We start from the raw sequence: 27542 nt of genomic DNA on the forward strand, positions 1-27542 counted from the left end.
TGTCCCTCACTGGGGGAATCATGAGAAAGTGCACACCAATCCTAAGCTCCAGACCTTGGGTTTCCCAACCCCCTTCCTGTCTTGGGAGGTTGGAGATAGTGAGCTGGTGACAGAGCTGCCCAGTAGCACCTTGTCCTTGACACCAAGTTTATCTGGAATGAGCAGAGCCTTAGTGACAACTGGGGAGGGAGAATGTGGGGGGAGAGGATCTGAGCCACCAGTGTGGAGCTTTGGGAGTAGGCAAGGCAAGCAGGAGTGGGAGGTTCTTGAGGCCTGAAGTGGTTAGTAGGTGAGGTCCGGGGGATGGCAGGAGGATTCTCGGGGGTCAGTGGGAAGAGTTACAGGGTAGCTGGGGAGAGTCTGGGATTAGTATCAGGAGGCTGGAAGACTGGAGAGGGCACTGGGCTGGGGGTCAGCTGGAGAAGCCTGGCATCAGCGGGAGGGGTCTGGGTATGGGTGGGAAGGGCATTAATGGGAGGTTCTGGGAGCCAGTGGGAGGTAGCTGGAGTACCATCAAGGGGTCAGCGGGCAGGGGAATGGTCACCAGGAAGCCGCTGTTCAGTGAGGGCTGATGAGTCAGAGGGTAAGGGCAGTGGGTCGGGCCTGGGGACCCTGACCACAAGCTCCATGGGCTCCCGAGCCTTGTTTCGATACGCCCGGCGGATGGTGTCTACTGCCCGCTGGTGGGTCACCTGCTCCAGGCTCTCTCCATCCACGGCCACAAGCTCAAAGCCAGCCTGGGATGGGGGTGGGAGAATCACAGACCTCCCTCCTCAGGTCAACCCCACACCACCACCCAACCTCTCACCTCCACCAGCTAGGACACTCCTCCCCATCTGGGCTCTGGGCGGAGGCGATGGACAATGGGACTTTTGTGTCCAGAGCCGGTTGGGGGCAGGGTGGGGTGCAGACAATTGCCTTTTGTCCCTTGGGGCTAGTGGTGTAACAGGATGGGCCACCCTCAGGCGCAGGCTGGCATGAGGGGACAGATTTTTCCCTAGGTCTGCTCATCCTTCAGGCCTAACCCCGCTGCTCCCAAGCCTCCTCCCATGACCTGGTCTAAACATGTCTGGCTGGAAGAAGAGCCTGTACCAGCCCCGCCCCCTGCCAGAATTCAGCTCTGGGCCTAGGGAGTGGGCCTGGGTGCCCTTCACCCACCTGAAGGGCCCCACTGAGGAAGGCGGCGCCCCCAGGGAAGATCTTTTCTATCTTCACCATGGGCTGCACCTTGGACTCAATGCCCCCAGAAATGCTGATGCCTAGTGAGAGGGAGGAACACTGGGTTACCATGCAGCCACACCCCTAAAGCCCAGAGCTCCCAGGAGAACCCAGGACCCATCCCCAAATAGAGAGCCCCCAACTTCTCCCAAACCCCCAGATTCTATTACTACTCAATCCTCAACTCACTCTAGACCCCAAACCTCCCAAATATGGACCCTCCCAACTATATCCTAATACCCCGATTCTTTCCCTAGTCCCAGGTCCCCTAATTATACCCCAAAACCAAGCCCACCAACCTCACTCACACCCAAGAGCCCCCACCCCCAAGCAGGCGCAGTCCCGCCTGGACTCACCCAAGGACTGCTTCATCTTGGATAGCGTGACGGTCCTCAGCTCCCCACTGGGGACCTTCATGGCTGCCTCTTCGGCTGTCCCACCAGTTCCGTTCTCAGAGGGCCCTTGACTGGCCCCTGCCTTGGCCACCTGCCCATCCGTAGGTCGTGGCAGAGGAGGCCTGGCCTTCCGAGGCTTGTGGTAGCGCCCGCTGGCTGCGCTGGGAGTGGGGATAGGTGCCGGGGATGGGGAACGCCTGCGCCCGGGGGACTTGCCTCTGCCCCGGCTGCGGCTGCGGCTCTGGCCTGGGCCCTGGCTCCGGCTCTGCCGAGGGCCCTCTAGGGTCAAGGGTTCTGTCAGCAGCCAGTTAGGCCTCGGGGGCCGGGGAGCCACGGGGGGTGGCTGGGGAGGGGGTGTGCAGGCGCCTCTGCGTGAGATGAAGGCATCTACTGGCACATCCTGGAGAGGGGGGATCCCTTTATGAGGGTGGCAGGAGGCAGAGGCACCCAGGGAGACCTGGAGGCCCCCCAGACGCTCCCTCAGCTCCCCATCATCTTCCTCCTCTGAGAAGCCGTTCACAGGAAGTAGGTAGAAGCCTCCACGACTGTCTGGGGAAGAGGGCCAAGGTCAGGCCGCCTTCTCCTCAACAGCCCAGACCACCTTGCCAGACCCCAGTCCTTGCCTTTGTTGGTGTAGGGAGACCCAGGCCTGGGTTTGCTCAGGCCCTTTGGCAGCGTGCCCAGGTTCTACTGCAATAGTATTTTAAAACTTTCTATTGTAATAGTTAGTTTTATTTAAGTAACTATTACAATAGAAACTAAAAATATGACTCCCACACCAAGCTGGTAATTTCGCAGAGGTTATTGCATAGAATGAGATGATTTAAAAAGTGGGTGGGTTTAAAACCAATTATTAAGGGGCTTCCCTGGTAGCGCAGTGGTTAAGAATCTGCCTGCCAATGCAGGGGACACAGGTTCAAGCCCTAGGTCCGGGAAGATCCCACATGCCTTGGAGCAACTGAGCCTGTGAGCCACAACTACTGAGCTCCGCGAGCCACCAACTACTGAAGCCCGCGCGCCTAGAGCTGTGCTCCACAACAAGAGAAGCCACGACGATGAGAAGCTCGCACACTGCAATGAAGATCAGCCCCCGCTCGCCACAACTAAAGAAAGCCCGTGTGCAGCAACGAAGACCCAACACAGCCAAAAATAAAATTAATTAATTAAAAAAATTTTTTATATTATTAAGTAAATAATAGTACAGATGGTGAGTGGACATGATGAAAATGGTTCTGGCAGACGAGGGATTTCCTTCAGGGAAACACATGTACCTCTGAAGCCACGACAGCCCACATGGGGACAAGGATGGAAGGTTCACTCTCCCTCCCCCAGCCTCCCTAGGGTGTGCCCCCTCCCTGGGCTCTGGGACTCTGACTGACCAGGCACAGGAGTGATGAGGTGACGCTTGGGCGGTGTGTCCTGCCGGGCTGGTCGCAAGGCAGGAGGCCAAACTGTTTGGAGAGGAGAGCAAGTCAGGAACAAGGCTCCCTGATGGGCCCAGCTGAATGGGCCCAGGCAATCTCTGCCCCTCTCCACTGGGAGGCCACGCCCCCAGCCCCACCTGCGGCTCGGGATCCACAGTCCTGCCCCCTGGCTGCTGACCTGCCTGGCTCTTGAGGGCCTCAAAAGCCTCCAGCTCCACAGGCATCACCATGCTGTCGAAGCGACCCAGGTCTGTGGGGGCCACCACACCCCTGGGGGAGGGCAAGAGACGAGGGGTGGTCAGGGCTCAGTTCTGGAGGTGCCTGGAGGGACTTCAGCCCTGGAGAGGTTAGGGGAGGTATCGGGGATCCCCTTCCTGCCCCCAAGCCCTCCCCACCTGATGTCCCTCAGCAGCAGCAGCTTCGCAGGCCTGTCCAGAATGGCCAGCAGGGGCCTCACCAGGTCCTCCACGCCGCCCTCATGCACGTACTGCAGAGAGAGGCACCACAGGTCAGATAGCAGCGGGAACTTCCAGAGCCCAGTGAGGGGGCATGCCTGGGCATGGAGGGACCCCACGTTTAGGAGAGGTTCTCCCCACCCCCAAGCTGTCTTATCTTGGTGACTGGGAGGAAGCCTGCAATAATAATGACAGAGCTGTAACAGCAATAACAATAACAGCTTTGGGCCTTTTTCTAGGCCTCGTACACGTGGTCTCTCATTTAGCAACCACTCTGAGAGAGACGTCAATTATTCCCATTTCACAGATGAGGGAACTGAGGCTCAGAGAGAAGGACTTTGCCCCAGGCCACACAGATGAGGAACCAAGCTAAGAGCTCTGGCTCCTGCCTGCTGTGGTACCGGAAAAGGATATGCAGGGCGTGGACTCTCCTCCCCACCCCACCTCCCAGGCTGAAGGAAGGAATTTGAGCCAAAGTCTAGTCTGTGCGCCTGGCTGTCCCAGCTTGTGTCTGCACAGACCTACAAATTAGGCTTTGTTCAAGGCTGGAATGGGGACTCTGGGGAAGGGGTGGCCCTACAGAAAGTCTCTCCAGTCAGTACCCAGGGTGGTGGAGGCCTTTCTGCCTGGCACTGCCCGGATGCCACCAGCCACACCCCACCGACCCAGACAAACTGGCAAACTGTATACTGGGAGCCAGCCGCCTTGGCCAGCACACTGCCCCCTAGTGCCATGAGGGACACACATACTGATTCCGGGACACACACAGAGCATCCTGGGCATGCACAGACACAGGGAAACAGCACACCCTGGTGGCCAGAGTGAGACAGTCATAAATATCTGGAAATTCAACTGTGTGTGGCCCTAAACCACACACAAAATTACAGGGACCCACACTTACAAATATGGACAACACACCCCCTTTTGTCTGGAGAGAGATACATGTAATTGCACAGAGCCAGTCACATATGTGCCCACACTTCAAGTCCACAAACCTGTGTTCAGCATCCACTAAGTGCCAGGTCCTGTACTGGGCAGTGGGGACACAACGACAGAGAGCCACATGCTCCAGTAAACTACAGACTACTGGCGATGGGGCAGAGGCAGTCTCAGAGGAGGGTGGGAAGATCAAAGGAGGCTGCATGGAGGATATGGCCTTTACACTGACTCTTAAGGATAAATTCAGGGAAACAGCGTGATAGCTGGCAGGAAAGGGTAGTGTGGAATAATGGGTAGATAGAGGTTGAACTGGAACATGGGGTACATGGAGGGCCTCCATATAGGCTGTACAGTTTGTGACTACAGTGTGAGTAGTGCCCCTAGAGTTGTGCAATTCGTAGGCTGTGTAAACCAGTGTTGTATGTTATACCAAGGAAAGAGGATGTGATGTGGTGACCATGGGAAAGCAGAGGTTAGTGAATTGGGGAATCAAATCAGAGAGGGCCTTGAATGTGAGGATAAGGAACTTGTACTCTATTCTGCCAAAGATATGAGGCTGCAAGGGGGCTTGGGGAGTGTAAAGTGATCAGAGAGGTGGTTTATAATACCTGGTCTGGCGGCTGTGGGGAGATGGCTCAGAGGGGGAGAGAGAAGGGAGGCTTGGGGTTCGGGAACCACACATCCAAGTCACCAGGGGAGCTTTACTAATCATTCCAGCCAGGACTCCACCCCGAGGGTCTGATCTCTTGGTGTGTGGGGGGCTTGGGTCAGGCTTGGGTGGTAGGCATTGCTCCCTAGGTGCTCTGGGGCACAGAGAGAGGCCCTCCTGGCCTGGGCAGGGTGGGAGGAGCAGAGGGGTTGGGGAACAGGAGCCTACCAAAGAAACTGATGCAGAGCGCTACCTAGTGGCCAGAGCCTAGAGTTGCAGGCTCACAAAGGCTTGGTACACACAGCCCTCCCTACTTGGTGCTCAGAGCTGAGCGTGACACTCAACTGAGTTTAGCCCAGAGGCCTTTAGCTGCCCCCCAGATGCACCCCCATATGTAGCTCTGCTGTAAACCAAGCACTGGCAAAAGGATGCATTAATTAGTGTGCCTCAGTCTCCAGGTGACATACACACAGATACAACCGTACAGTTAAGTCAACACAAACTCAGGTACCCCAGAGATTAACAAATGCACGTCACACAGACATAACACAGCCCCACCCTGACCAAGGTGAGAGAGTCGGGGGAACCACAAACAATTTCCTGAAACTCCTCAGCTTGCCCTGGTATACAGGATCACGTGTGCACTGATGCAGATCCAGCACAAGGAACCCATCACAGGAAACCTGCAGGTTCTTGAGACAGAGGGATAGGAGAGAGCCTTCCAATCCTCCTGGAGGGCGTGGCCTGTGCCTCCTGCAGCCTCCCCAACACCCAGGCTACAAAGACTCCCTGAGATCTACCCTCTACCCCACCGCGGGGCCCTCTGCTTCTGTCTGAAGTTGAACGAAACAGAGAACAAGAGTGCAGGTGTTGGGGGAGGCTTGGGGTATGTTGGGAGGACAAAAGATTACTGACTTGGGTAACAGGGGAGGGGGCTTGGCATGAGGCCAGGCCTGTTGGCTGACCCAGGAGTGGAAGGAGGCATGAGGGGTGGGGAAGCCTGGGTTTAGAAGAGAACAGAGAACAGAGCAGGTGACTGCAGGGACTCAGGTCCCGAACTCATCACCTGTCTGGTCTGGCTCCTTCTCCCCTCAGCTTAAATATCACCTCCTCAGGGAGGCCCTCCCAGACCACGCCATCTAGTTTGTGCCTCTTAGGTTATTTTCTCATGTTCTTTTTCTTCACAGTACTTCACATGATTTGTCACTATGGGTGCTTAGGTTTTAGTTACTGTCTATCTTCCCTTCCTGGCTGTGAGCTCAACGTGTGTGTGTGTGTGTGTGTGTGTGTGTGTCCATGTGTCCGTGTGTCTGTGTGCACTCATGAGTTACAGGGGTAACTTCTGCTTTTACTTACCACTGGCCTCACAGTGTGAAGCCCAGATACTGGTCAATAGATAGTGGCCTGAATGAATGAAGGGCTGGGAGACTGAGTGACTATGTGCTAAGGCTGGGGACAGGCTGGAGGCTCACCCGGGAACAGTGGCGGGTGACAGCCAGCACCTCGTCATCAGTCAGCAGCCGCCGGGCCAGGTCCTGAATCAGGGGCCTTCGGCTCTCCCAGGCCTGCACCCTCTCATCCACGTTGGGCAGCTGGCTGGAGGGGCTCCTGGACCTGGCAGAGAGCAGAGTCCGGCCCCTCTCCCGGTCTGCAGGGCAGGAGCAAAAGGGTATGATGAAGGAGCCAGGAGCCATCAGAAGAGGAGGCGGGGGGCTCCCCTCAGTGGGGTCAGACCCCAGAACAGACTGGCTAAGGGGCCCATGTACCCCCGACGGAATCCCAGCCTAGCCCAGATGCTCCCCACCATGGTCTCCCACATAATCTTCTCATCATTGGAGCTCCAATCCAGGCCCTTCAGCCCCCAACACAGACCCCTATCCCAGGCTGTTCCTTAGTGGAGTCCTAGCCCAGTGCCCCCTGGGCCCCCTGAACATGCACTGTCATACTCATCTGTCCTCACTGGAGTTCTAGCAAGGTCACCTCCCTCATCTCCCCAAAAATCTGTCTTTGGGGAGACCCAACTCAAGCTCCCATTCCTCAAAAATTCACCCCAATATCTGTCTGCAACCCTATCTTTCTTAGAAAGTATAGTCCAATTCTTTTAGCTGCCCCCCAAAGTGCACCTTCCTATCTGTCTGATCCCCCATGATTGACCCCAACTGAGTTTAGCCCAAAGCCCCTAAGCTACTACCCCCAATATGCACCCCATCTGCAGCTCTACTGTAAACCAGGCTTGGTAGAGGGATGCATGCATTACCACGTCTCAGCCTCCAGGTGACAAACTTCTGCACGGATCCCACTCCCCCTGCTATGAAGAAGAAAGAGGCTCAGTTGCAGCCCTGGTCCCCAATCTGAAAATGGGGTTTGGGGGCTCAGGACTGGCTGGATCACTGGCTGGAATGGAGCGTTCAAGGCTGGAAGGTGGTAGGACCGGGAAGCAAGAGGCCAGGCTATTGAGGAGGGTCTTGAAGGCCATGCTCAGGCCAGGGATTCATTCACAGGCAACGGGGAGTCAGTGAAGGCTTTGGATCAAGAGAGGGTCCAGTCTGCACCCTGCTCACGGAGGTTCATTTGGAAGCAAATGAATGGAGGGAAGAACCCCAAGGGCAAATCACCTACCTTCAAGGGACAGAGAGAAAAAGAGGAGCCTTTGAAGGAGAGGAGTGGCCAGAGAAGTAGGAGGAGAACCAGGAGAGAGCAGGGCCCTGGGGGCTTTGGAAAAAGAGATGGGTTTAAGGAGGGGGCTGCGCCTGCCCTGATTTGAAGGGGTTGTCTCTCCCATGAGACTGTCACCTTGAGACCCCAGGGAGGGGCAGGGCCGAGCCCCTCATTCCCTGGTTGTTTTTGCGTACCCAACATCCACTCTCCCTTCTGGAAACAGCACCCTGATTTTACTTGGGGACCACCCCCCCACCCCATTCTCAGTCCCTGTACTCCAGGGTGGACACATGACCCAGGCTGGCCAATGAAAGCACCCTCTCTCTCTCCCAGATGACAAGTGATGTGTTGGGCACGTGATCCCAGCTGGGCCAATGAGAGCCTTCAGCTGGAACTATTTAAGGAGAAGAAGCTCTTTTCCCTGGGTTGCTAAGCGACAGTGGCCTTCTTACCTCCAAGTGGCAAAGCCGGCAAGATAATGAAGCCAACCCAGGGGAAAGAGGAACCAAAAGATGAAGGGGGCAGATGTCTGAGGAGATTGTTTAAACGTTTAGACCCAGCTTGCGCCAGTAGCTGAGCCAAGAAGCGCTTTTTAAAGCTAGCTTGAGTTGAGTTTCTGTTACAGGCAACCCCAATAGTCTCAACTCATCCAGTTTTGGTCCAGTCTCTGAATCTCACCAGAGAGATGAGACACCCTCTGTAAGTGTCCTTAGGAAGCCCCTGACATGAGTGAAGCCTGTCTAGGCCTTCCTGCCTGGCCCTTGATCTACAAATGGCCTTTCTCAAGATGGTTCTAGAACTGGGTAAAGCCTGTGGAGCTCTGGCCAGGGGAAGTGAAGCCAAATGCTCTAGGGAAGGAGTGCCCTGCCTCCCCTCAGTGCCAAGAGCACGGGGATCTGATCCAAGGCTTTCTTGTCTATGCTCTGACTCTCATCACTTTTCCCTTCTGTAAAATGGGAAGATGAGGCAGTATAACAAGGACCATTATATTTTCTGAGCACCTTCTGTGTGTCAGACCATGTGCCAAGTGATTAACATACACTAATTCACTTATTCCTCATTATTCCCAAAGAAATAGGTATTATTACTCTCATTTTACTCATGACGCTCGCAAGGTGAAGTGGTGGCTCACAGCTAGGACGAAGTAGTGTGGGATTTAAGCTCAGACCTGCTGGGTGCCGGAGTGGACTTTTCCTCTGTCCTGCTTGGCTGACCTGCCCAGTACTTACCTTTCTCCAGGTCCGGGTGGGGGCGGGGCTTGGCCATGCTCCCACTGTCCAGCGTCCAGGCCTCTCTGCGCCCGTCCCCTGCCAGCCGCCCCTGCCGCCCTCCCTTGAAGAAGAGGTTCATCAGGGTCTTGGAGCGCTGCAGGGCCCCCTTCTCCCCAGGGGACCCCGACTTCTCCTTCCTCCGCTGTTTCTTCTCCTCTGCAGACACGAGGGAGCACCCGGGGGGCTGGAGGGGTGGGCAGAAGGGAAGGACGAGGGGCAGGGGTGTGGGGAGGGGCAGAGAAAAGGGAGAGTAGGGGGCAGACGGGATCTGCAGCCATGTGGGGAGGTGGGGATGAGCACGGGGCTGGGGTTCCTCTTCCAGCTTTCTACCCCTCCCCCACCCACAGCTACAGCTATGTGAGGAGTGTGTGCGTGTGTCTGTCTGTTTGTCTGGCTGTAGACAGGGCTGGGAACTCCAGGATGAAGGGGCTGGGTTAGGGCTGGTTTGGGGCCCAGGGCTGACAAGCCGGGGCTGGGGCTGAGGGTAGGTTTGGGGCCCAGGACTAGTTTGAAATGGAGCCCAGAGCAGGGTCTGAGTGTATTCTGCAGCTGGCGCTGGGGCAAAGCCTGGCGCAAAGGAAGCTTTGGGGCTCAGGGCAGGGTGAGGGACAGGTTTGGGAGCAGGGGCTTTGGAGACAGCAGCAGCCCCCCATCCCCCACATACCCCACAAGGTCAGGTGGCTCTGGGAGCGGGTGATGGGGGGCCGGGGTCGGCTGAGGGCCAAGAGCAGAGCAGTTTTGGGAGACTCAGAGAGCGCAGAGTCAAGGCGGGGGGCAGGCGGGGGGCCGTCGGAGCGGATGGCCGTGTCCCTGAGGATGACTGTGGGCCGCACGCTACACCAGGTCTCCACGTGGCCCCCCGCGTCTGGCTCTGTCTGCATGGCCGTGTCTGCCCGCCCCCGGCCTGGGCCCCAGCTGCCCGGCTCCTCAGGCCCCAGGCAGACATCCATGCAGTCCGAGGGCAGGGAGCTCCAGCCATCAGCCGAGCTGTAGTGGGCACTGGAGGCGAACGAGGAGGCGCTGGAGCTGCTCTCCGAGGCGGGGGACAGCTGCTGCAGCACCCCGTTGCTCACTGCGGGCAGTGGGGAGGGCAGGGGCGTCTCAGCGATCTGGCCGGGTGGCTTTGGGGCCCTGCCGGGGCTGCAGGCCATCCGTGGGCTTGGCGGCAGCAAGGTTGTAAGCATGGGGTCTAGGGAACCAGCTGCTCAGCTGTCCTGTCACTGACTGGTTGAGAGATCTTAAGCAAGTCACTTCTTCTTCAACCACCCCCTGCAACCCCAGACCCCAGGAGAGCCTGTAAAGGAACCGCAGCTTCTCGGAGGAGAGCCCAGAAACGGCTCTGGGCGTGTGAAAGTCCTGAGGAGATTTTGGTGCCCCTGCCCACTTATTCTTCAGAGATTTCAGCCCCAATTTAGGGCCTCAGCCCCTACCTTCCAACCTTGGAGTCTTGGCTACTTACATCGATCCAGCCAACAGTATTCAGAAACCATCTCCTTGTAGGCAGGGTACCGGCCAGTCTCCTGGGGAGGGCATGGTGGGCACAGGAGGGCAGAGGGGAGTGGTTGAGGAGGGAGGGTAAGAATGGAGGAGCGACGGGACAGGAGTCAACTTTTCAACCTGATTACTCTCCTCCGAGCTCATCATGTTCTAGCCACACCAGCCACTTTGTTTCTGAACGTGCCAAGTTCCTCTATACTTTAGGGCCTTTGCACTTGCTGTCCCTTCTGCCTGGATTCTCTTCCTTCACCTCGTCTTATGGCCAGCTCTTCAGGTGTCACCTCCTCAGAGCTGAAAGGTCCTGACCCCCCCTGGCTAAAAGAGCCTTCCCAAATTACCCCATCCCACCTCTCCGTTAATTTCCCTACAGCAGCTGTCACAGTCCGCATGCACCTAGTTTGTCTGTTTCCCTCCAGTAGCAGAGACCTTGTCTATCTTGTTCACTGCTGTGACCCAGTACCTGGCATAGTGGCTGCCGTGTAGTAGGTACTCAAAAATATTGAATGAATGAATGAATGGGGGCAGAGTGGGAGAGAGGAGGAGTGTTTGGGGTAATCTGAGAGGAAGGAAGTGGAGAAACGGGATGTGGGAGAGGTGGGAAACAGAGGCGGTGGGGGTGGTGGCAGGGGAGGCACTGAATGGTGAGAGGGAAGAAGTCTCACAAGGGAGAGGATGGGGGCAGGGGCCAGGGTTGGGCGCTAGGGGAGAGTGAGACATCACCTCCTCCGGGAGCCAGGGTGAGAAGGACTTGATCCTTAGGCAAGTGTGAGACCCACATGAATAATGAATCCAGGCACATCCCCTGAAATCCAATCTCTGGCTCCAGCCCAGACCTCCCTGCCCTGTGCCCTGAGGATGCCCACTACCCAGGTCCTGCCCAAAGCCACAGTTACCACCCCCTTTCTGGGCAGGACTCCTTTCTGGGTGGAGGCCCCTAGACTTCCACCACTCATACAAAGGGACACTGGCCTACGCATCTGGTGGGGAGCTGGAGAGAAACCAGGCCCTCCTACTGATCAACTGAGTAATTGACTGTGATTCCTGAGTTATGTCACCTCTCTGAGCCTCAGTTTCTTCTTCTGTGAAATAGGTATGAGGACAATGCCTGCCCTACCTCTCGCGAGGCTGTGGAAAGTCATAAGTTGCACAGCGATGGGCAACATTAAGTGCTAGAGTGGTCTGGGAAGTCCTTCCTATAGTCTGGCCTCTCCCTGTCTCCCACAGTCCTGCCCACCTTGATGGTCAACATGATGTGTGTTTGGCCCTTCAGCACCTCCACGGCTTGGCTGTGGCTGATGTCGTCGAACCTGACACCATTGGCCGCCAGGACCTGGTCCCCCACCTTGATGCCGTTCTCCTCGGCCAGTCCACCATGGTCCACTCTGGGGTCAGAAAGGAGGCATTCTGATAGGCCACCTGGCTGCTCTCCCTCACCCTATTCCAGACTCTTCACTCGCATACAGGGATACCCCAGTCAAACCCCTTGACCCTCCTCCTGGTGACCCCCGACCCCCTCTCCAGATCCCACCCCTGACCTAGGTCATTGGTCAGGACTTACTTGCTGACCCATCCCCAGGTTCCAGCCCAACCCCGTTCCATACCCTGCCCCAACCCTCACTTGGACACATAGATGCCCAGGCCAAACTCCTTGCCCCCGCGGATGTTGAAGCCCAGGCAGAAGTCATCAGAGGTTGTGTAGAGATGGACGATGCGCCGTGCGCCGTCCTCTGAGCCACTGTCAGAGGGCGTTGAGCTGCACTTTTCCACCACCAGCCGCCGATTGACCACATCCACCCTGGACAACAGCACGGGGCCCTCAGCCTGGGCCCTCATCCACCACCGGCCACCCCCTCACCTCTCAGCAGCCAAGACAATTGCATAGGAAAGGCAGGGCTGCCCTTGGGGGACTCCCAGACCTGAGATCTTCACTGGGATATAGATTTCATCAAGTCAGGGAAACCACGCAAATCTCTCTTTATTGAGCAGCTCTAACTGCCAGGCCCCATTTCAAATCCTCCCCGGGCCCCGAGGGAGAGGCCGTGTACTGTCCCCAGGCTCACAGCCGCAGCATGGAGGGGCAGGGCCACTGGGGTCTGAGACAGCAGGGTGTTGAGAGGAGGGCTTGGGGAAAGAAATGGCCTTTTCTCATTTCAAGGTCAGGCTGTCGGATCCCTGTGTTTCCAGTGCCAGGGGATGGGAAGAACAGAAGCCATACTAGCCAGGCCCCCGTCTGAGCCCTGTGCCATTGGCCTCTCCCTCCACGGCTTTGGGTGGTGGTGCTGGGGTGGGTGGGGTGGGACCAGGCCTGCTCACCATGTGGTCTTCTCCTTGGAGAACTTGATGCCTGGTACGCGGCCCATGCGCCTCACCATCATGTGCAGGCGGCTGCTGCCCGTCAGCACCTTCACAGCACTGCCCATCGTGGTGCTCTCCAGGCTCAGCCCATTCACCTCGGTGATCTTGTCACCCACGCACAGACCAGCCCGCTCTGCACCAGGGGAGGCATGGCTGGCATGGGCCGCTTGGGAGAAGTCCCCCAGGTTGAGGCTGAGCCTCTCCCATCAGACTAGGCTCCCTGGGGTAAAACCTTTGATGAGATTCGGATCCCCAGGTAGGGTCTGAGTATCTGCCATCAGACAGGGGACCTACCTGTTCATTAGCCCCTTCCATCTCCCCATTGGATCAGACCCTCCAAAGCTGAGGGCCCTCTCCTCTTATTCTTGACAACAGCATCTCTGCACCCCACCAAAGTGGGGGTCACGTCCGAAGCCAGGACCTGGGCCCCACTCACCTGCACTGCTCCCCTTCTCCACTTTGCTGACGAAGATGCCCAGGCCGTGCTCAGAGCCACCTCGCACACTGAACCCCAGCCTCCCAGCTGGACTCTTCTCCACTCGAACTGCATGGATGATGTCACTTTCGTCGCTGTTGGCTGTTGGCGTAGGGACACAGGCATGACTCCCCTGCCCATTCTGGGCACAGAGGGCCCCTGGCCTCCCCAGCTTGGGGCCTGCGAAGGCTGGGTTACTGGGCACCGGCACCCAGGGCCCTAAATGAGGGGGTAGGTAGCTAATTTCTGAGTCCTCTCTGGGTGATTTTGAGACCATGGGCCAGGGAGGGTGTGGAAGCAGACAGGACAGGACTCCATGCTAGAAGACACTGTTCTCCTTTCCTCATAATGCAGGGTCTGTGTGTGTGTGTGTGTGTGTGTGTGTGCCTGTATCTAATCCTTACTAAGCTACCCATGACCACAGGCCTGGGATAGGCCAAATTCTGAAAAATCCTGCCACTCTGAGAGTCAGATGGATGGGAAAGATGTTCACGATTCCATTCTACGAGGCACAGTTGAGGGAGTCTGGGCTATCCAGCTTGCAGTAGAGACGAGTATGGTGAGTCTATATTCAAATAGTTGAAGAGCTCTTCTATAAAAGGCATTAGATGTTTTTGTCTGTGTAATCCATAAGGCAGAACCAAGCCCACGCAGTGAAGTTATATGGAGGAAGATTTAATAAGGGAAAACTTTCTAAAACCTTCAGTTGGCAGACAATGGAATGAATTTTCCGAGGAAAGATAGTGAGTTTCCCATCACTGGAGGCATACAAACTGATACCTAGTAAGTCCCTGTCTGGGATGTTGTGGAAGGATCCCTGAGGCCCCTTGTATCTCATAGACTCTGTGATCCTGGAGGTGAGGGCTCTAGGAGCTAACTGACTACATGAGGAAAGAAACTCAAACCACCATGCCTCAGTATGTGCCCAGAGCACAGAAGTGGTCCTCTCCATCAGTGATGGGCAAAGTCAGAGGAGGGGGTCCTTAGGGACTGGAGCTGTCAGGGAAGTTTTCTTGGAGGATGGGATTTGGATGGGTGGAGGGGAAGGGAAAGGCACTGATGAGGGGATGGAGTGAGCAAAGGCTCAGAGGTGGCCTTTTGGTTAGAGAAAAGTGAGGGGACTGGAGGGGTAAGTTGGGTCCCAGGTGGGAAGGTCAGTTCTTCTTGGGGAAGGCTTACTCAGAGGTGTTTGAGAGGAGAAATATCACACACACACACACACACACTTCTATTCAATCTAAGAGAAATCAGGTTACTGTACATGAGCAGGGCAGCTCAGGAAGTAATCCCCAAAGGCAGCCTGTAGGTGGGGACAGTGCAGGACAGAGCTGTGGGAGATGCTGGGGCTTCCTAGCTGATTCTATCTGCACAGGTCCCAGGACTTTCTCAGCCCAGATGAGGAGGCTTTTGCTCTCCCGCCCTCCAACCCTCTTTCTCCTCAGTCTCTCCTCGGGGGGCCTCCCTAGGGCCCTGGGCCAGGGGGATGTCAAATCTGGGGTTTTGAGCCTAGGAGCTTGGGGCCTCTGAGGAGGGAAGATTCTCTACCTCCACTGCCCTAGCCTGGGGCCATCAGGCATCCCTCCAGGCACTCGGCAGCCTCCTCACTATCTCCTCCACTCCTGCCTCCTTTAGTCCATTCTCTACACAGTGGCCAGAGTCAACTTTCATACTAGATCATGCCTTTCCCCTGATTACAAACCTCAGTGCCTACCCCTGCTTCTAGAAGGAGCTCCACATTCCTTCCATGCCCAATAACGCCCTCCCTGGGCTTTCCCCTGCCCACCGCTCTACACTCACCTCTGGCCACCCTCCCCAGCCTCATGACCTTTGGCCACAGTGACCGCCTTCCTGTTCCGCTCACTGGCCAGTCCTTTCAGTGTTCCCTCTGCCTGCGATGCTCTTGCCCAGACCTTCATAAAGCCACCTCCTATTTCCACTTCCTCCTGGCTCAAACACCACTTTCAGAGAAGCTTTCCTGGACAACCCTACCTAAGAAAGTCCCTTCCCCCTCCTCCCAGGTAGTGTCTGTTCGAATGGTTCTCAAAGCGAGCTCTCCAGACCAGCAGCATAGCAGCACCTGGAAAGTTATTAAAAATGTGAACTTGGGGGTCTTACCACAGACCCACTGAATCAGATTCTCTGGGTGTAGGGCCCAGTAACCTATCTAACAAGCCCCCCAGACAATTCTGATGTATTCTGAAGTTTGAGAACCACTGCTCTATCATATCATCCAAATTAGTACCTTCAAGATTCTTACCAGCCTTTCTCATCATTTGCTTATTTGTATATTATTTATTCGTGCTCTCTTTTCACTGGGCTGTAAGCTCGATCATGGTAGGGACTTAGTAATTCTTTCCACCAGTGTATCCCCAGTATGGTGCACTGTGCTTGATATTTGCTAAGTCTTTTTTTAATCAATGAAATAATAAGTGGAATAATGAATAAATGAATGAATTAGGAGAGTGAGGAGAAAGGGCTGGTTGGGATTAAAGATAATACCATTTCTCTGGGACCCACTGAGTTTGAGGAGTTGGTGGGAACTCCTGGGTGATATGGGTGGCAGTGTTCCCCTTCCCACTGTGTCTCCTTATCAGTTAACTTTAGGCCTCTGGAAAGTTCTAAATATTGATAATAACATGGGGGAGGGGCTCCAGCCTGTGGTGAGTTGGGAGATGTTTGTGCTCAGGCAGAGGGGATGATTCTGAGCTCACAGGCTCCCAACCCAGACAAGCCAGCTGGTTGGAGCAATGCCCCAGTCCTTCCATTGCTAGGGGATGCTGCTCTCCTGGCTGCACTAGGGCACTGGGGTGAGGCAGAGGGAGAGAGCACTCATGGAACTTCTGGAAGAGGATCTTTAGAGGGACAGTGTGCATAGGCCTCGCATCACAGTTGGGCATGGAGCACGTGGGCGTGTGAGGGGGAGGTATGACGTGGTTCTTCCAATACGATGGGACTTGCAAGGGCCGTGCTACAGTACCTCCTCTCTCCCCCTCTGTGTTTCCTAGCTTATCTGGCGACTTCTGCTCCATGTCCAGAATGACATGCTGCCCTGCTGCTCACCTGAAATTGAGGCCGGGCTTGGTGGACGATGGGGGTGAGCGTGATGGGCCACTGGTGCAGGAAAGCCTGCTCCCTGAGCAACATGCTCCTCCCCTGCCCTGGTGCCCTGGGTAGGGGACAGAGGGGCCCAGCTGAGTCAGCGGGAAGGAGCAGGCTGAAAAGTCCAGTCTGGGATCCAGCCAGGGGAGCCCTGCTGGCTGAGAGAGAAGAGCAGAGCTGGAGATACTTATCTGGTCCCACCCACGGAAAGCCCAGGCCCAGGGGGCCCCACTCCCCTGCTGGTATTCAAGGTCCTGCCTTGGTCGCCGGCTCTTTGTCGCCTCACATCTGTCACTGCAGCCAGGCTGTCTCCTAAGTGCCCACCCATCATATCCCATGCTTTCCATTTCAACCTTGTCTGTGATATCTCCGCCCCCCCACCAGCTGCTGTCATTGCTCTGTCTCTAAGCCCTGCTACAGTGGAAGTTTCTGGAAGGTGAAGATTGAGCCTTATTTCTCTGTAGGTTCCCACAGAACCTAACAAGAGCCGGTATACAATAGGTGTGCAATGAAACATTAAGCAACTACATAAGATTAGGTGTCCCCCTCCTTCAGGGCCCAGACCTGGGGCTCCCTCCCTATCCTCAACCCTCCTTTTCTCCCAACTCTTTGGAACATCTTCCACTTTACCTCTGTCTCTGTCCTCTGCACCTGAAGCCTTTAATTCTGTCTGTCCAGCTGGACATTGACTCCTCACAGCCCAGCACAGAGCTGGGCACACAATGAACTGGTTGATGAAGAATGTCCCTCTCCATCCTGCCCACCCCCCAAAGTCATACATGAATGGGTCTGGAGAAAGGAAGAGTCCATAGGAGTGAGGTGCCAATTTAATACTCTGCCTTCCTTCCTTGGGGGCTGGCATACCACACCCCCCTTCTCTACCTCCATGCCAGACCTCCCACCTCTGACCTCTCCACAATCCTGGAACACTAAAGGATCGGCTTAAAGGTGAGAACAGAGTAGATGAGGAAGAGTCTGTGGGTTACCAGAGGCCCTCTCTCCCTGCATCCCTACGATTCCCATTTTTTGAGTTCCCCCACCCACACTGGCTCTGCCCTCTCCTACCTAGTGCCTGCTGTCCCCTACCCCCCACCTGCAGCTCCCGGCCCGGTGGCTGGGCCCTGCTCCCACCTTCGATGGGGGAGTTGATGAGGATGACACGGCCCATGGGCGATGAGGCTCGGATTCCGCGGAGGGGCCCATTCAGCAGCCGCCGTTGCTTTCTCAGCAGGTATCGGGTTGCAGAGCCTGACTCGCTGCCCAGGTGGCCTCGGGAGGAGAGGGAGCTCAGAGAGCCAGAGCTTAGGTCTGTGAGGCCCACTGGGTCGAAGCCCACTGGGAAGCCATGCGCCATGGTGACTAGATAGGGGTGGTGCCCTACAGGTCCAGAGAGAACCTGCTAGCCCTTGAGAGGAGGGCCCCACGTGCCCCAGGCTCCATGAGCCTTCTGTGCGGACTGGGATCTCAGGGACCCGGAGTCCCCGACCTCTGCTGCCTCTCAGGAGTGTGTGCTCCAGGCCTGCATAGGGAGAGCAGGGATTGGGGAAGGGGTGTGAATGTTGCCCCCGCTGCCCCCAGAACTTCCACCCCACCCCTGCTTGGAGCATCCTGCCTCCCATGCCTTAGGCCTCTCACCTCTCCCACCCCCTGACCAGAGAACTGCCCAGTTCAGCCACCATTGTGGACTTCTGGAGCCATTTATACAACAAGGTGGGTGAGAACCTCTCCTTCACCCCTAGTTCCTGCTCTCAGCTTAGTCATCTACTCGGGTAGGTCCCCAGTCCTCAGTCGAGGTTGAGAGAGTGGAGATGGGACTATTGCCGGCCCTAGGGCTGCAAGCAGTGTGAGAGAAATTTGGGCCAGGACAGTTCGCTGAACTATCCCTCCTGTGTATGTGGGTAGGGGGCCAGCCCCAGGGGCTCGGGCCTCGAGGGGCTTCAGAACCTGGGACAGCTGCAGCCAAGGGCCCCAGAGATCCCCAGACCCCAGGCTGCGGTCCCCTCTGTCCCCCCTTCCCTCCCGTCCAAAGAGGGGCGTGAACCTCTCCCAGCCTTGGGGGAAGGACCTGCTGGCGAGAGCCCCCCAACATCCCGCGCAAAACCTGGGCCAAATCCCTCAGAGCAGTTCCTGGACCCAGAACGCAGCACCCTACCCCCGGCTCGGTCCTCCCGGCCCCCCTCACCTGCTCGCGCGTGCTGCAGCCGCCAGCCTCGCCCGCCCGCGGGCGCGGGCGACAGCAGCAGCAGCGGCAGCAGCGGCAGCGGCAGCAGCAGGGGGATCCCCGCCCAAGCCCCACCGAGGCTGAAGGAATAGGGCTGCCCAGCGCAGCCCCGGGCTCCCATTGGCTGGGAGGGCCGCCAATCACTCCCTCCAGCCACCTCCCTTGGGTGCCCCGGTCGGCCGTTTGTAATCTGGGCTGGGGCCTCTGGGTTCTACCCGCTCCAGTTCGAGTTCTGGTGCCCCACCCCTCACCGCGAACTTAGGCCTTGGGTCTCAGCTCGCCCGGCTCCCGCTACCGGTTCAGCGCAGGGGAGCCCAGAACCACGTCTTCTCCAGGCCAAACCAGCTACCAGGGCTCATGGAATTGCCACCCCTCCGCGGTCACCCCTGAGGCCTCAGCGAGGGAATGCCACCTGGGCAGAGCGGGGCGTGAGCCTGCGGTGGGCAGGAGCGCGGGCTGGCACCTGGGTGGTGTGTGTGTGTGTGTGTGTGTGTGTGTGTGTGTGTTTGAGCGCTGCTTTCATATGCATCCTCCTATGTCAGAAAGTGTCTCTCTGGACACCCAGTTCTGGAAAGGACGCAAGGCAGGGAAGCTGGTTCCAGGACACTAGAAGGAGGAAGACTTTCTGATCCACTTTCTTGATGCAGACGGAGGTACCTGGAGCTTTCTGCCCCTCCACATCCGGGGCAGGGACTGCGGCCAGGGTCTGTGATGCAGGGGTAGGGATTGAGGAATAAGGAAACTGGGGACCCAGTGGAGCTAGAGGTTATAGAGGGGAGTATAGAGGGGACTGGGGAGGAGGAAAGGGCTGGGGACACCGAAGAGGCACAGGCACGAGCAGAACCGGACTGTGAAGGGGTGAGAATGCCAAGGTGCTGCGAGAGGACCTTGAGGGAACCGGGGTAGGAGACCAGGGGTCCAAGTAGGCAGAGGCCACTGCCAAGGCAGCCATTAAGTAAACAAGCCGGGCGGTAACCCGAGTCCCTCTGGGCGTACCGTCAGAGGATGCCCCTCCACGCCGCCAGCTTTCGCCCCGGGCACCTAAACCCCCGGTTGCAGAGACCGGGTGCCTCCCGAGGCCAGCCAAGGGACTGCAAGCAAATAGGGCAGCTGCTCCCCTCCTCTCTCGGGCTGGGGACGTGGCCAGAACTGATCCCTGAGCTCGGATTGGCTCTGGGAGACAGCGTAGGGCCAGGTCTCAGTGGCCCGGGCTGGGGGCGTCGCCCTTAAATGACACCCACCGCCCCCAGGCTCTGCCAATCCCTGGCCTCGCCGGGCGGATGCGCCAAGGGAGCCCCCGCCCCTTAGGCTGGCGAGCGTCACGCGTGACGTTACCCGTGATGGGTGTGAGGGCAGGGGCGGCCCGCGGAGAGGAAGGCGGGACTGAGAGCTGCCGAGGACGGGAGCCCAGGAGCCTAGGAAATCGTGAGTGCTCATTGTGCCGGGCGGGGTTCGGGGGTCAGGGGAGTAGGGGCTTGAGGGCTGGGAGTCAGAGAGGAAAGTTGCCTCTGTCCTGCGAGATTCAGCATCTTGGGCTCTAAGGCACGAGAGGAGGTTGGTTGGGGAGGGAATGTCGGGCTGAGACTCTGTATGGTCACACATTCAAGTGTCTGCAACTGATGGATATGAGCTGTGTGTGTGTGTTTAAGTAACGGTCTTTGTATGCAGGGCGTGTCCACCCTGTTTGCAGGTCTGTGTATGCTGGTGTCTTTGTGTGTGGGTATGTGAATGTGAGTGTGTGAGAGGGGAGGGTGTGTCTGCCTGTGAGGGAGGAATTGTGGTTGGAGAGAATTAGTCATTCTGTAGGATATTGCCCAACATGGCCAGATGAATGCTTCAGGCTTTCCTCTCTGTGCTGAGTGGAGGGGTCACTCACTGAATCCTGCTCCTTTAGAGGCAGGTAGCTCAGGGAGAGGTGGATGTGTGTTCGTGCCAGCCCTGCCCAGCTAGGGAACAAGGAGAACCTTGGGCCATTCAGTGTGGGCTGAGGAAGATGGGTCTGGAGAGGGGACTGTGCATGCCCACGAGCACACCTGGCTGGCTGGCATCAGAGTCCCCTGTTTGAGATCTGGAATAGGTAAGCCCTGGAGTTGCCAATGACCCCTTGCTGTCCTCCAGTCAGGGCCTGGGGTGTGAGATGGCTTACGTCATCTTCCCAAACAGCCTTGGGGGTTTGGATGTAGGTCTCAAGGCAACTGGGGCCTAAAGCTGACATGAACGTGGATGTGTAATGCATATAATCTGCATTTTTGTGCATACAGAGCACAAGAGTAGGTGCATGGGATTAGTTGCTGCTCATGCATCAACCACACACGTGTAAATCCTCACTCATGAAAATCTCTACCAGGCCAGAGTGCAAGGACATCTGTTTTCCTGGCCATGTTCTCTAGTGGCCCAGGGGGGCTGGAACATTGCCTAGAAAACAGCTCCTCCCCACATCCTTGCTTACTTATCTAGAGTCATCTTGAGCTCTAGAAGGATTGGCAGGGACCAGGGCAGCACCACCAAAGTCTCCCCCATGTGGAGCCCTTGGACCCCTCCTTGGAGTCCTCTGACTTTGGTCCCTGCCCTGCAGAAAATGGGTGAGTTGCCCTTAGATATCAATATCCAGGAACCTCGCTGGGACCAGAGCACTTTCCTGGGCAGAGCCCGGCACTTCTTCACTGTGACCGACCCCCGAAATCTGCTGTTGTCCGGGGCACAGCTAGAAGCTTCCCGGAACATCGTACAGAACTACAGGTGACCCCCAACCCCATTTAACCCAGGGGCTCATTCCCTGCTGTTAATACAGTACCTTTTGCACCTGTCTCCCCTAACTTGAGCGTGACCCTGTTCCACTCCTCCACCCCCCCACTCCCTTGCCCTCTCTGTTGGAATCACAGACAACTAGGGCACAGAACTTTAACTTAAAGGATTTCAGGGTGTTTGGGTTGAGGAGGTGGTGTCGATATTTGTGGGTAGGGGGCTGCTCTGTGTTTCACAAACCCTCTACAAGGACCTGTCCCACTACTGGGCCACCCTCTGTAAGGACAGAGGGGCTCAGCTGAGTCCCAAGAAAGTAGGAAGGCAGCCTCCTTGTCTCCAGGAGGAAAAACTCATGCAACACCCCAGCCATTTTTGACCCATTGGAAACCACCATTACCCAGCATTGACCTAGCATTTGGGCAGAAACAGAAGGGCACCCCTCCTAGTGTGGCTAGAAGGGAAATAGAAATAGGAGCCCTCCTTCTGGCAAGACTTGATTCTTCCCCAGAGACAAGTAGTTCCTTTGTTTTGAGATTGGGAGCCAAAGTGCCTGGTCCTCTGCCCAGACTTCCCCTGAGCTGGGTGGGCAGGGCTTGGGAGGGCAGATCTGCCCCCTAGAATTGCCTATCTCCTCCTTGCCAACCTCTGCAGGGCCGGCGTGGTGACACCAGGGCTCACCGAGGACCAGCTCTGGAGGGCCAAGTATGTGTACGACTCTGCCTTCCATCCGGACACAGGGGAGAAGGTGGTCCTGATTGGCCGCATGTCAGCCCAGGTGCCCATGAACATGACCATCACCGGCTGCATGCTCACCTTCTACAGGCAGGTCCTATCCTGTGTGTCTCCTCCCTGGGTGCCCTGTTCAAGCTACAGTGTAACTTGAGGACTAGGCACTTCCTCTCTGGGCCAGTTTGGGCAGAAAATAGTAGGTGGGTGAGAGCTTGTGTTAGAATCCCTTCCATTCCTCAGAACTCAGCCCCCGGGGTCCTCCCACCCCAGAGACAATGGGTGTGTTTGTGTAAGGAGGGTCAGGCAGGGGTCACCAGAGCACGTTCTAGGGGCATCAACAGGGCCCCTCCTGAGGGTTTGGGGTTAACCTTTGGGGTTTTATTATCAGTGTCCAAGGATGTGGGACACTGTGGAAGTAAGTGTCTTTGTTCCCTCAGGAAGACCCCAACCGTGGTGTTCTGGCAGTGGGTGAATCAGTCCTTCAATGCCATCGTTAACTACTCCAACCGCAGTGGCGACGCTCCCATCACTGGGGGGTGAGAGCTTGTCCCCAGGGACTCTTCTCCCGGCCCTCCATTGCTCTCTCCTGTTCCCCTGGGCCTATGCAGCCAGTGGCTCAGCGGCCTCCTCTCAGCCTGCCCCCCACTCACTTTCCTGGCCTGACTGAAGGCCTGAGGTCTTCTTGTGTATGCTTTGGGGGACCCAATCCTCTTCAAGGGTTGGGATTGGGGCTTCCAGACAAATCTGCACTGGAGCAGGGGAGACGTTTCTCTGCAATGAGGCCACCCTCCCACGCCTCACATCCCTGAAGCAAAGAGCCACATTCTGGACTGTTTACCTCCCACCTTGTGTCCTGGCTCTTCCGTCCACAGGCAGCTGGGAACGGCTTACGTGAGTGCTACCACCGGGGCTGTGGCCACGGCCCTGGGACTCAAATCCCTCACCAAGGTAAATCCCCCCCATTCCACTGCCCTCCCCCAGTTCACGCTTTATCTGCCTCCTTTTTCCCTACCACTCCTCCACCCCAACCTACAGGCTCCCCATATCTCTCCTCAGAGTTCCTTACCACCCCGTGGCCCTTAGGGTCACTAAATCAGTGGTCCCCAACATTTTTGGCACCGGGGACCGGTTTCGTGGGAGACAGTTTTTCCACAGATGGGGGTGGGGGGATGGGTCAGGCAGTAATGTGAGCAATGGGGAGCGGCAGATAAAGCTTCGCTCACTCACCCGCCTGCCGCTCACCTTCTGCTGTGCGGCCCAGTTCCTAACAGGTAACGGTCTGCGGCCCTGGGGTTGGGGACCCCTGCATTAAATGACATCTTTCCTCCCCCAGCATTTGCCCCCACTGGTTGGCAGATTTGTGCCCTTTGCAGCTGTGGCAGCTGCCAACTGCATCAACATCCCCCTGATGAGGCAGAGGTGAGTGGCCCCAGCTCCTGGCGTGTGCACGCCCAGGGTGCATGTAGGCACACCAGCCAGCCACACGAGCTGCTGGGCCTAGTCTCAGTCTGGTGCTGGGATCCTGGGGTGGGAGAACCAGCCTTTGAATCTAGGCTGTCTGAGGGGACTAGCTGCCCGTGAGAGCATGGCAGGTCAGATTTGGGGCCTGTGATCTGACCCCCACCCCCTTCTCTACTCAGAGAGCTGCAGGTGGGCATCCCAGTGACCGATGAACAGGGTCAGAGGCTTGGCCACTCGGTGGCCGCAGCCAAGCAAGGAATCTTCCAGGTGGTGACATCAAGAATCTGCATGGCGATTCCTGCCATGGGTGAGGCAGGAGTGGCTCGGTGGGGCATGGGCGGCTCTAAGAGAAGGGGGTGCCATTATTCGGGGGGTTTGAGGACTCTGGGGGGAGTGGGAGGAGCTTCAAAGGGGGATCGCCCCTTCCTTAGGGTCCTGACTTTCACTCTACTAACTCCCTCCCTCCTTGCCCTGCTCTCCCCTCAGCCATTCCCCCCGTGATCATGGACACCCTGGAGAAGAAAGACTTCCTAAAGGTACGTCACTCTCACCTCTCCCGTCCTAGAAATAGTGGTGACTGGGGGCAGAAGTGACCGGTCTCCAACTTCCTCTCCAACCTGACTTGAGTCTAAGACTTGCTACCTGTTTGCCCCACCCCTGTGCTACCCCTTCCACCTTCATTAATTCATTCAGCAAGAATAAATTGAGCTGGAATGAAGGAACACTGACGGTGCAGGAGGAGAAGGGAAGGGAAGGAAAGAAAGTGTTTCTGTCCTGAAGGAAGCTGGTGTCACTCCAGACACCTCTGACACACATAGGGATGGACTATCACAACCATGCTTGATATCATGCTCGTGCTGTCAGCTACAAAAAACATTGAGACATACACACAGGCTCACCCGCACACGAACAGGACGGAGAAGCAAGGCACAGGGATACAAGCTCTGGCTCATTTGTTGAATCATTTATTCGCAAATATTTATTGAGTGCCAACCATGTACACGGAGCAACAGATTGGTGACCTCTAAGGCTGGAGCAAATCCAGAAGGGTGTGCAGAGCAGGAGATGTGTTTGGAAAGGGACAGATTCACGCAGTGGGATGGGAGGGAGGGAGTGGAGGGTTAGAGGAGGCTTCCTGAAGGAAGTGTGGGAAGCAATTCAGAGAGGTGAAGATGGGTGGTGGGACGCTAGGGAGGGTGTCAGCAAATGGGCCTGGCTGGAGTGGAGGGTGGTGAGTCCCTGTTATGGGACTTGGGGAAAGAAAAGGGCCACATATCAGAGGCTCAAAGGCAGCGCTGATGGGATAGAGCCGTGGTGGGTGAATGTGTAGGGGTGAGGGGGGGCAGGGGACACACACCATTACATTCTCTCTCTCTCCCCACAGCGCCGCCCCTGGCTGGGGGCGCCCCTGCAGGTGGGACTGGTGGGCTTCTGGTAAGTGTGCAGGGAGTTAGCTAGAATGTGTGGGAGTGTCCTTTCTGTGGTGGATGTGGGTGGGTCTTATTGCTTTTAAGATGTTTAAATACATCATTCATTCATACATTCAACTGGTAGGGGTATTGGACACCTGTAGGGCATACTGTGCGTGTTAGGAGTGATCTCTGTTCTTGAAGGTCAAGAATCTAGTCGAAGGGGTTCTACATCCACCACGGAAACCATGGAAATATACCTTTTGGTACCAGCCCAGAGTTTCACGCACATTTAATTCCCAATTCTGTCACTGGCTGTGGCGCTCTGGGTCACTGCTCTGGAGGCTCTTTCCTCAGCCAGAACCTAATGTCTTCATTGGCTTTAATCAATCTCCACCCCTAGAGGCTGTCTTCAGAGATGGGGTGGGGTGCCGGGAGGGAACATTCTTAGATCAGAGCTTCACAAACCTTTCCAACACTCTTCTCCCTCAGCCTGGTATTTGCCACCCCCCTGTGCTGTGCCCTGTTCCCCCAGAGAAGGTAAGTGTTGCCCCCAGCCTTGGCTGGGGGCTTCAGACAGGTCTCCACATCTCTGGGAGCAGCTGATTTAGGTTCCTTCAGTGTGTTCCAGGAGGAGGCCTGGCAGGAATTCAGCTTATTCTGGGGGTGGGGGAATGACAGTGATCTGGGCCTCTGGCAGTTGAAGGAGAAGATTCAGCAACCTGGGAGGAAGAGGGGTGGTGATCGGGGGGCACCCAGCTGAGGGGGGTGGGCTCAGGGGACATTCAGCCTGCCTGCGCTGTTCTGTTGCAGCTCCATACACGTGAGGAGGCTGGAGCCGGAGCTGAGAGCTCAGATCCATGAGCAAAACCCCAGTATCGAAGTGGTTTACTACAACAAGGGGCTTTGAGGGGGCGTCAGCCCCTGGCCTCCTCTCTCACCTCCTTGGGCTGCTGCTTTAGTGGAGCCTTGCCGACACTGCCACTTTTCCATCTGCCTGGTACTGGGCAGAGGCCTGGTGTGGGAGCAGCCGTTGAGACCAGCAATCCGTTAGACTGGGAGAGGTGCCCCCGTAGCCTTTTTCTCTCCTCTGATTTCAAAGAGCAGGGTCACATGATCCCTTTCTTCTGCGCTAGTGTGTCTACGTATGTACATATGTGATACGTGTGTGTACAGGCTGTCCTGGGATGTCCTCATGTCTGGCTTCCCTTCTTGGCCTCCTGTCACCTGCCAGCTGGCCAGGCTACAGGACTTTCTCACCTAAACAGTTCCACCAGCCAAGTCATTCCTGATAGAACCTTGCCCCTTCTGGACACAGGAGGAGACCCAGGATCTCAGGACAGAGACTGAGGGACACTAGCAGGCTAAACTGGGCTGAATCCTTCAGATTTCTGCTTCCTGGCTCCCGAAGCTGACTCAGGAACTGGGCTGGCAGAGGACGACATGGCAGGATAAGGGAGGCAGGGGGCTTATCGCATTCCCCACATCCTGGAACGGGTCATTTCCTCTCCTCTTCTCTGCTAGAACAAAGGAGTGTCAGTGTCCTGTACTGCTCTTGTCATCTCCCCATCTCCCCCACACTGTAGTACGGGCATCTTTAGGCACAATCCTAGGAGTTCTTGGGCCGCAAGACATCATAACTTTAAGTCTAAAGTTACAATCCCAACCCCCTCCCCTAACCAAAAAGCCACGAAGGCAGAGCAAGCATTCCTGTTTAAGAGCCCCCACTGCACCCTCTTACGGAGGGACACAGCGTGGGAACGGTGCTTAAACTCCACAGGTGTCTGAGTGGCTGTAACTAGGACACCTCAAGGGCAACTAGGCCCAGAGCGTACAATCTCAAGACAGGGGATTTTGTGTTCCACTGATCTTGCTGGACGTTCAGCAGGATCCTGATCTTAGTTCCTTCTCTTCTTGAGGCTTTTTGGCCCTGCTCCCCCACACCCCCACCTCCAAGAGGAGGAAGGGCCCAGCAGTCAACGGCTGGTCCAAAGGGGAGGTGGACTTGGGTATGGAATATGTGCTGGTGCATTCACGGAGTGCAGAGCTGGACCATGACTCCAACTCCTGTGACCTCTGGCTGAAGTGGGGTGAAGGCCCCAGTGCGATCCTCTAAGAGCACTTTCCTGCTCCCCCAACCAACCGCCACCAGTAATAAAAGCTATGGTGCCACTGTTACTCAATAAATCGAAAACCTGTCTACTTCTTGATCTTCACTCAATTCCATGTCCTGAGTGCCCAGGAAGAGCTTCCTGCCTGCGGCCTTCCCTTCTCTCCCTACGAAGTTCAGTTCTTAGTCTCTTCCCTCCCCTTCTGTAGGGAGCCTCAGCCCCCAGCAGAGGGAGCTCTGAGATTAGAAAATCAGTCCTCCATCAGCACCCTGGGTACTAAAGTAGGAGGGATGTGGGTAGATGCCTCCACCTTCTATTCCCTCAGCAGATGGAGTGCTGGCTTCATTTCCTTCTTTTCTGGCTGGGGACAGGGGCGGGGGATGCGGGTTTGCTGATCACACACCTACAAACCAACTCAGGCTCTGGGCTTC

The 27542-nt window shown here is 56.5% G+C and overlaps 2 protein-coding genes across 3 annotated transcripts; one reads left to right on the forward strand and one right to left on the reverse strand.

Moving 5' to 3' along the window:
* Nucleotides 1-11: 11 nt before the first annotated feature.
* PDZD7 (PDZ domain containing 7) lies at nucleotides 12-17837 on the reverse strand. 2 transcript variants are annotated; one of them, XM_082604835.1, is made up of 17 exons: nucleotides 17567-17804; nucleotides 13298-13438; nucleotides 12820-12994; nucleotides 12125-12301; nucleotides 11741-11888; nucleotides 10469-10529; nucleotides 9674-10081; nucleotides 8968-9165; nucleotides 7700-7792; nucleotides 7338-7388; nucleotides 6553-6728; nucleotides 3433-3524; nucleotides 3216-3307; nucleotides 2993-3064; nucleotides 1575-2162; nucleotides 1159-1259; nucleotides 12-737 (listed from the first exon to the last, which is right to left on the reverse strand). In XM_082604835.1, exons 1-17 carry the CDS (start codon nucleotides 17787-17789, stop codon nucleotides 522-524), a joined length of 3012 nt encoding a protein of 1003 aa, XP_082460961.1. In that variant the 5' UTR covers nucleotides 17790-17804; the 3' UTR covers nucleotides 12-521. The 2 variants fall into 2 exon arrangements, with proteins under 2 accessions (XP_082460961.1, XP_082460960.1); XM_082604834.1 differs by lacking the exon at nucleotides 7700-7792 and having other exon boundaries at nucleotides 17567-17837.
* Nucleotides 17838-19981: 2144 nt separating this feature from the next.
* SFXN3 (sideroflexin 3) lies at nucleotides 19982-27202 on the forward strand. Its single transcript, XM_082635911.1, has 11 exons — nucleotides 19982-20081; nucleotides 21232-21395; nucleotides 22053-22227; nucleotides 22572-22666; nucleotides 23003-23078; nucleotides 23464-23549; nucleotides 23771-23898; nucleotides 24078-24127; nucleotides 24976-25025; nucleotides 25493-25540; nucleotides 25814-27202. Exons 2-11 carry the CDS (start codon nucleotides 21235-21237, stop codon nucleotides 25908-25910), a joined length of 966 nt encoding a protein of 321 aa, XP_082492037.1. The 5' UTR covers nucleotides 19982-20081; nucleotides 21232-21234; the 3' UTR covers nucleotides 25911-27202.
* The last annotated feature ends 340 nt before the right edge of the window (nucleotides 27203-27542 follow it).

Source organism: Mesoplodon mirus (genome assembly GCF_964341445.2).
Source record: "Mesoplodon mirus genome assembly, chromosome: 2".
Lineage (NCBI taxonomy): Eukaryota > Metazoa > Chordata > Mammalia > Artiodactyla > Ziphiidae > Mesoplodon > Mesoplodon mirus.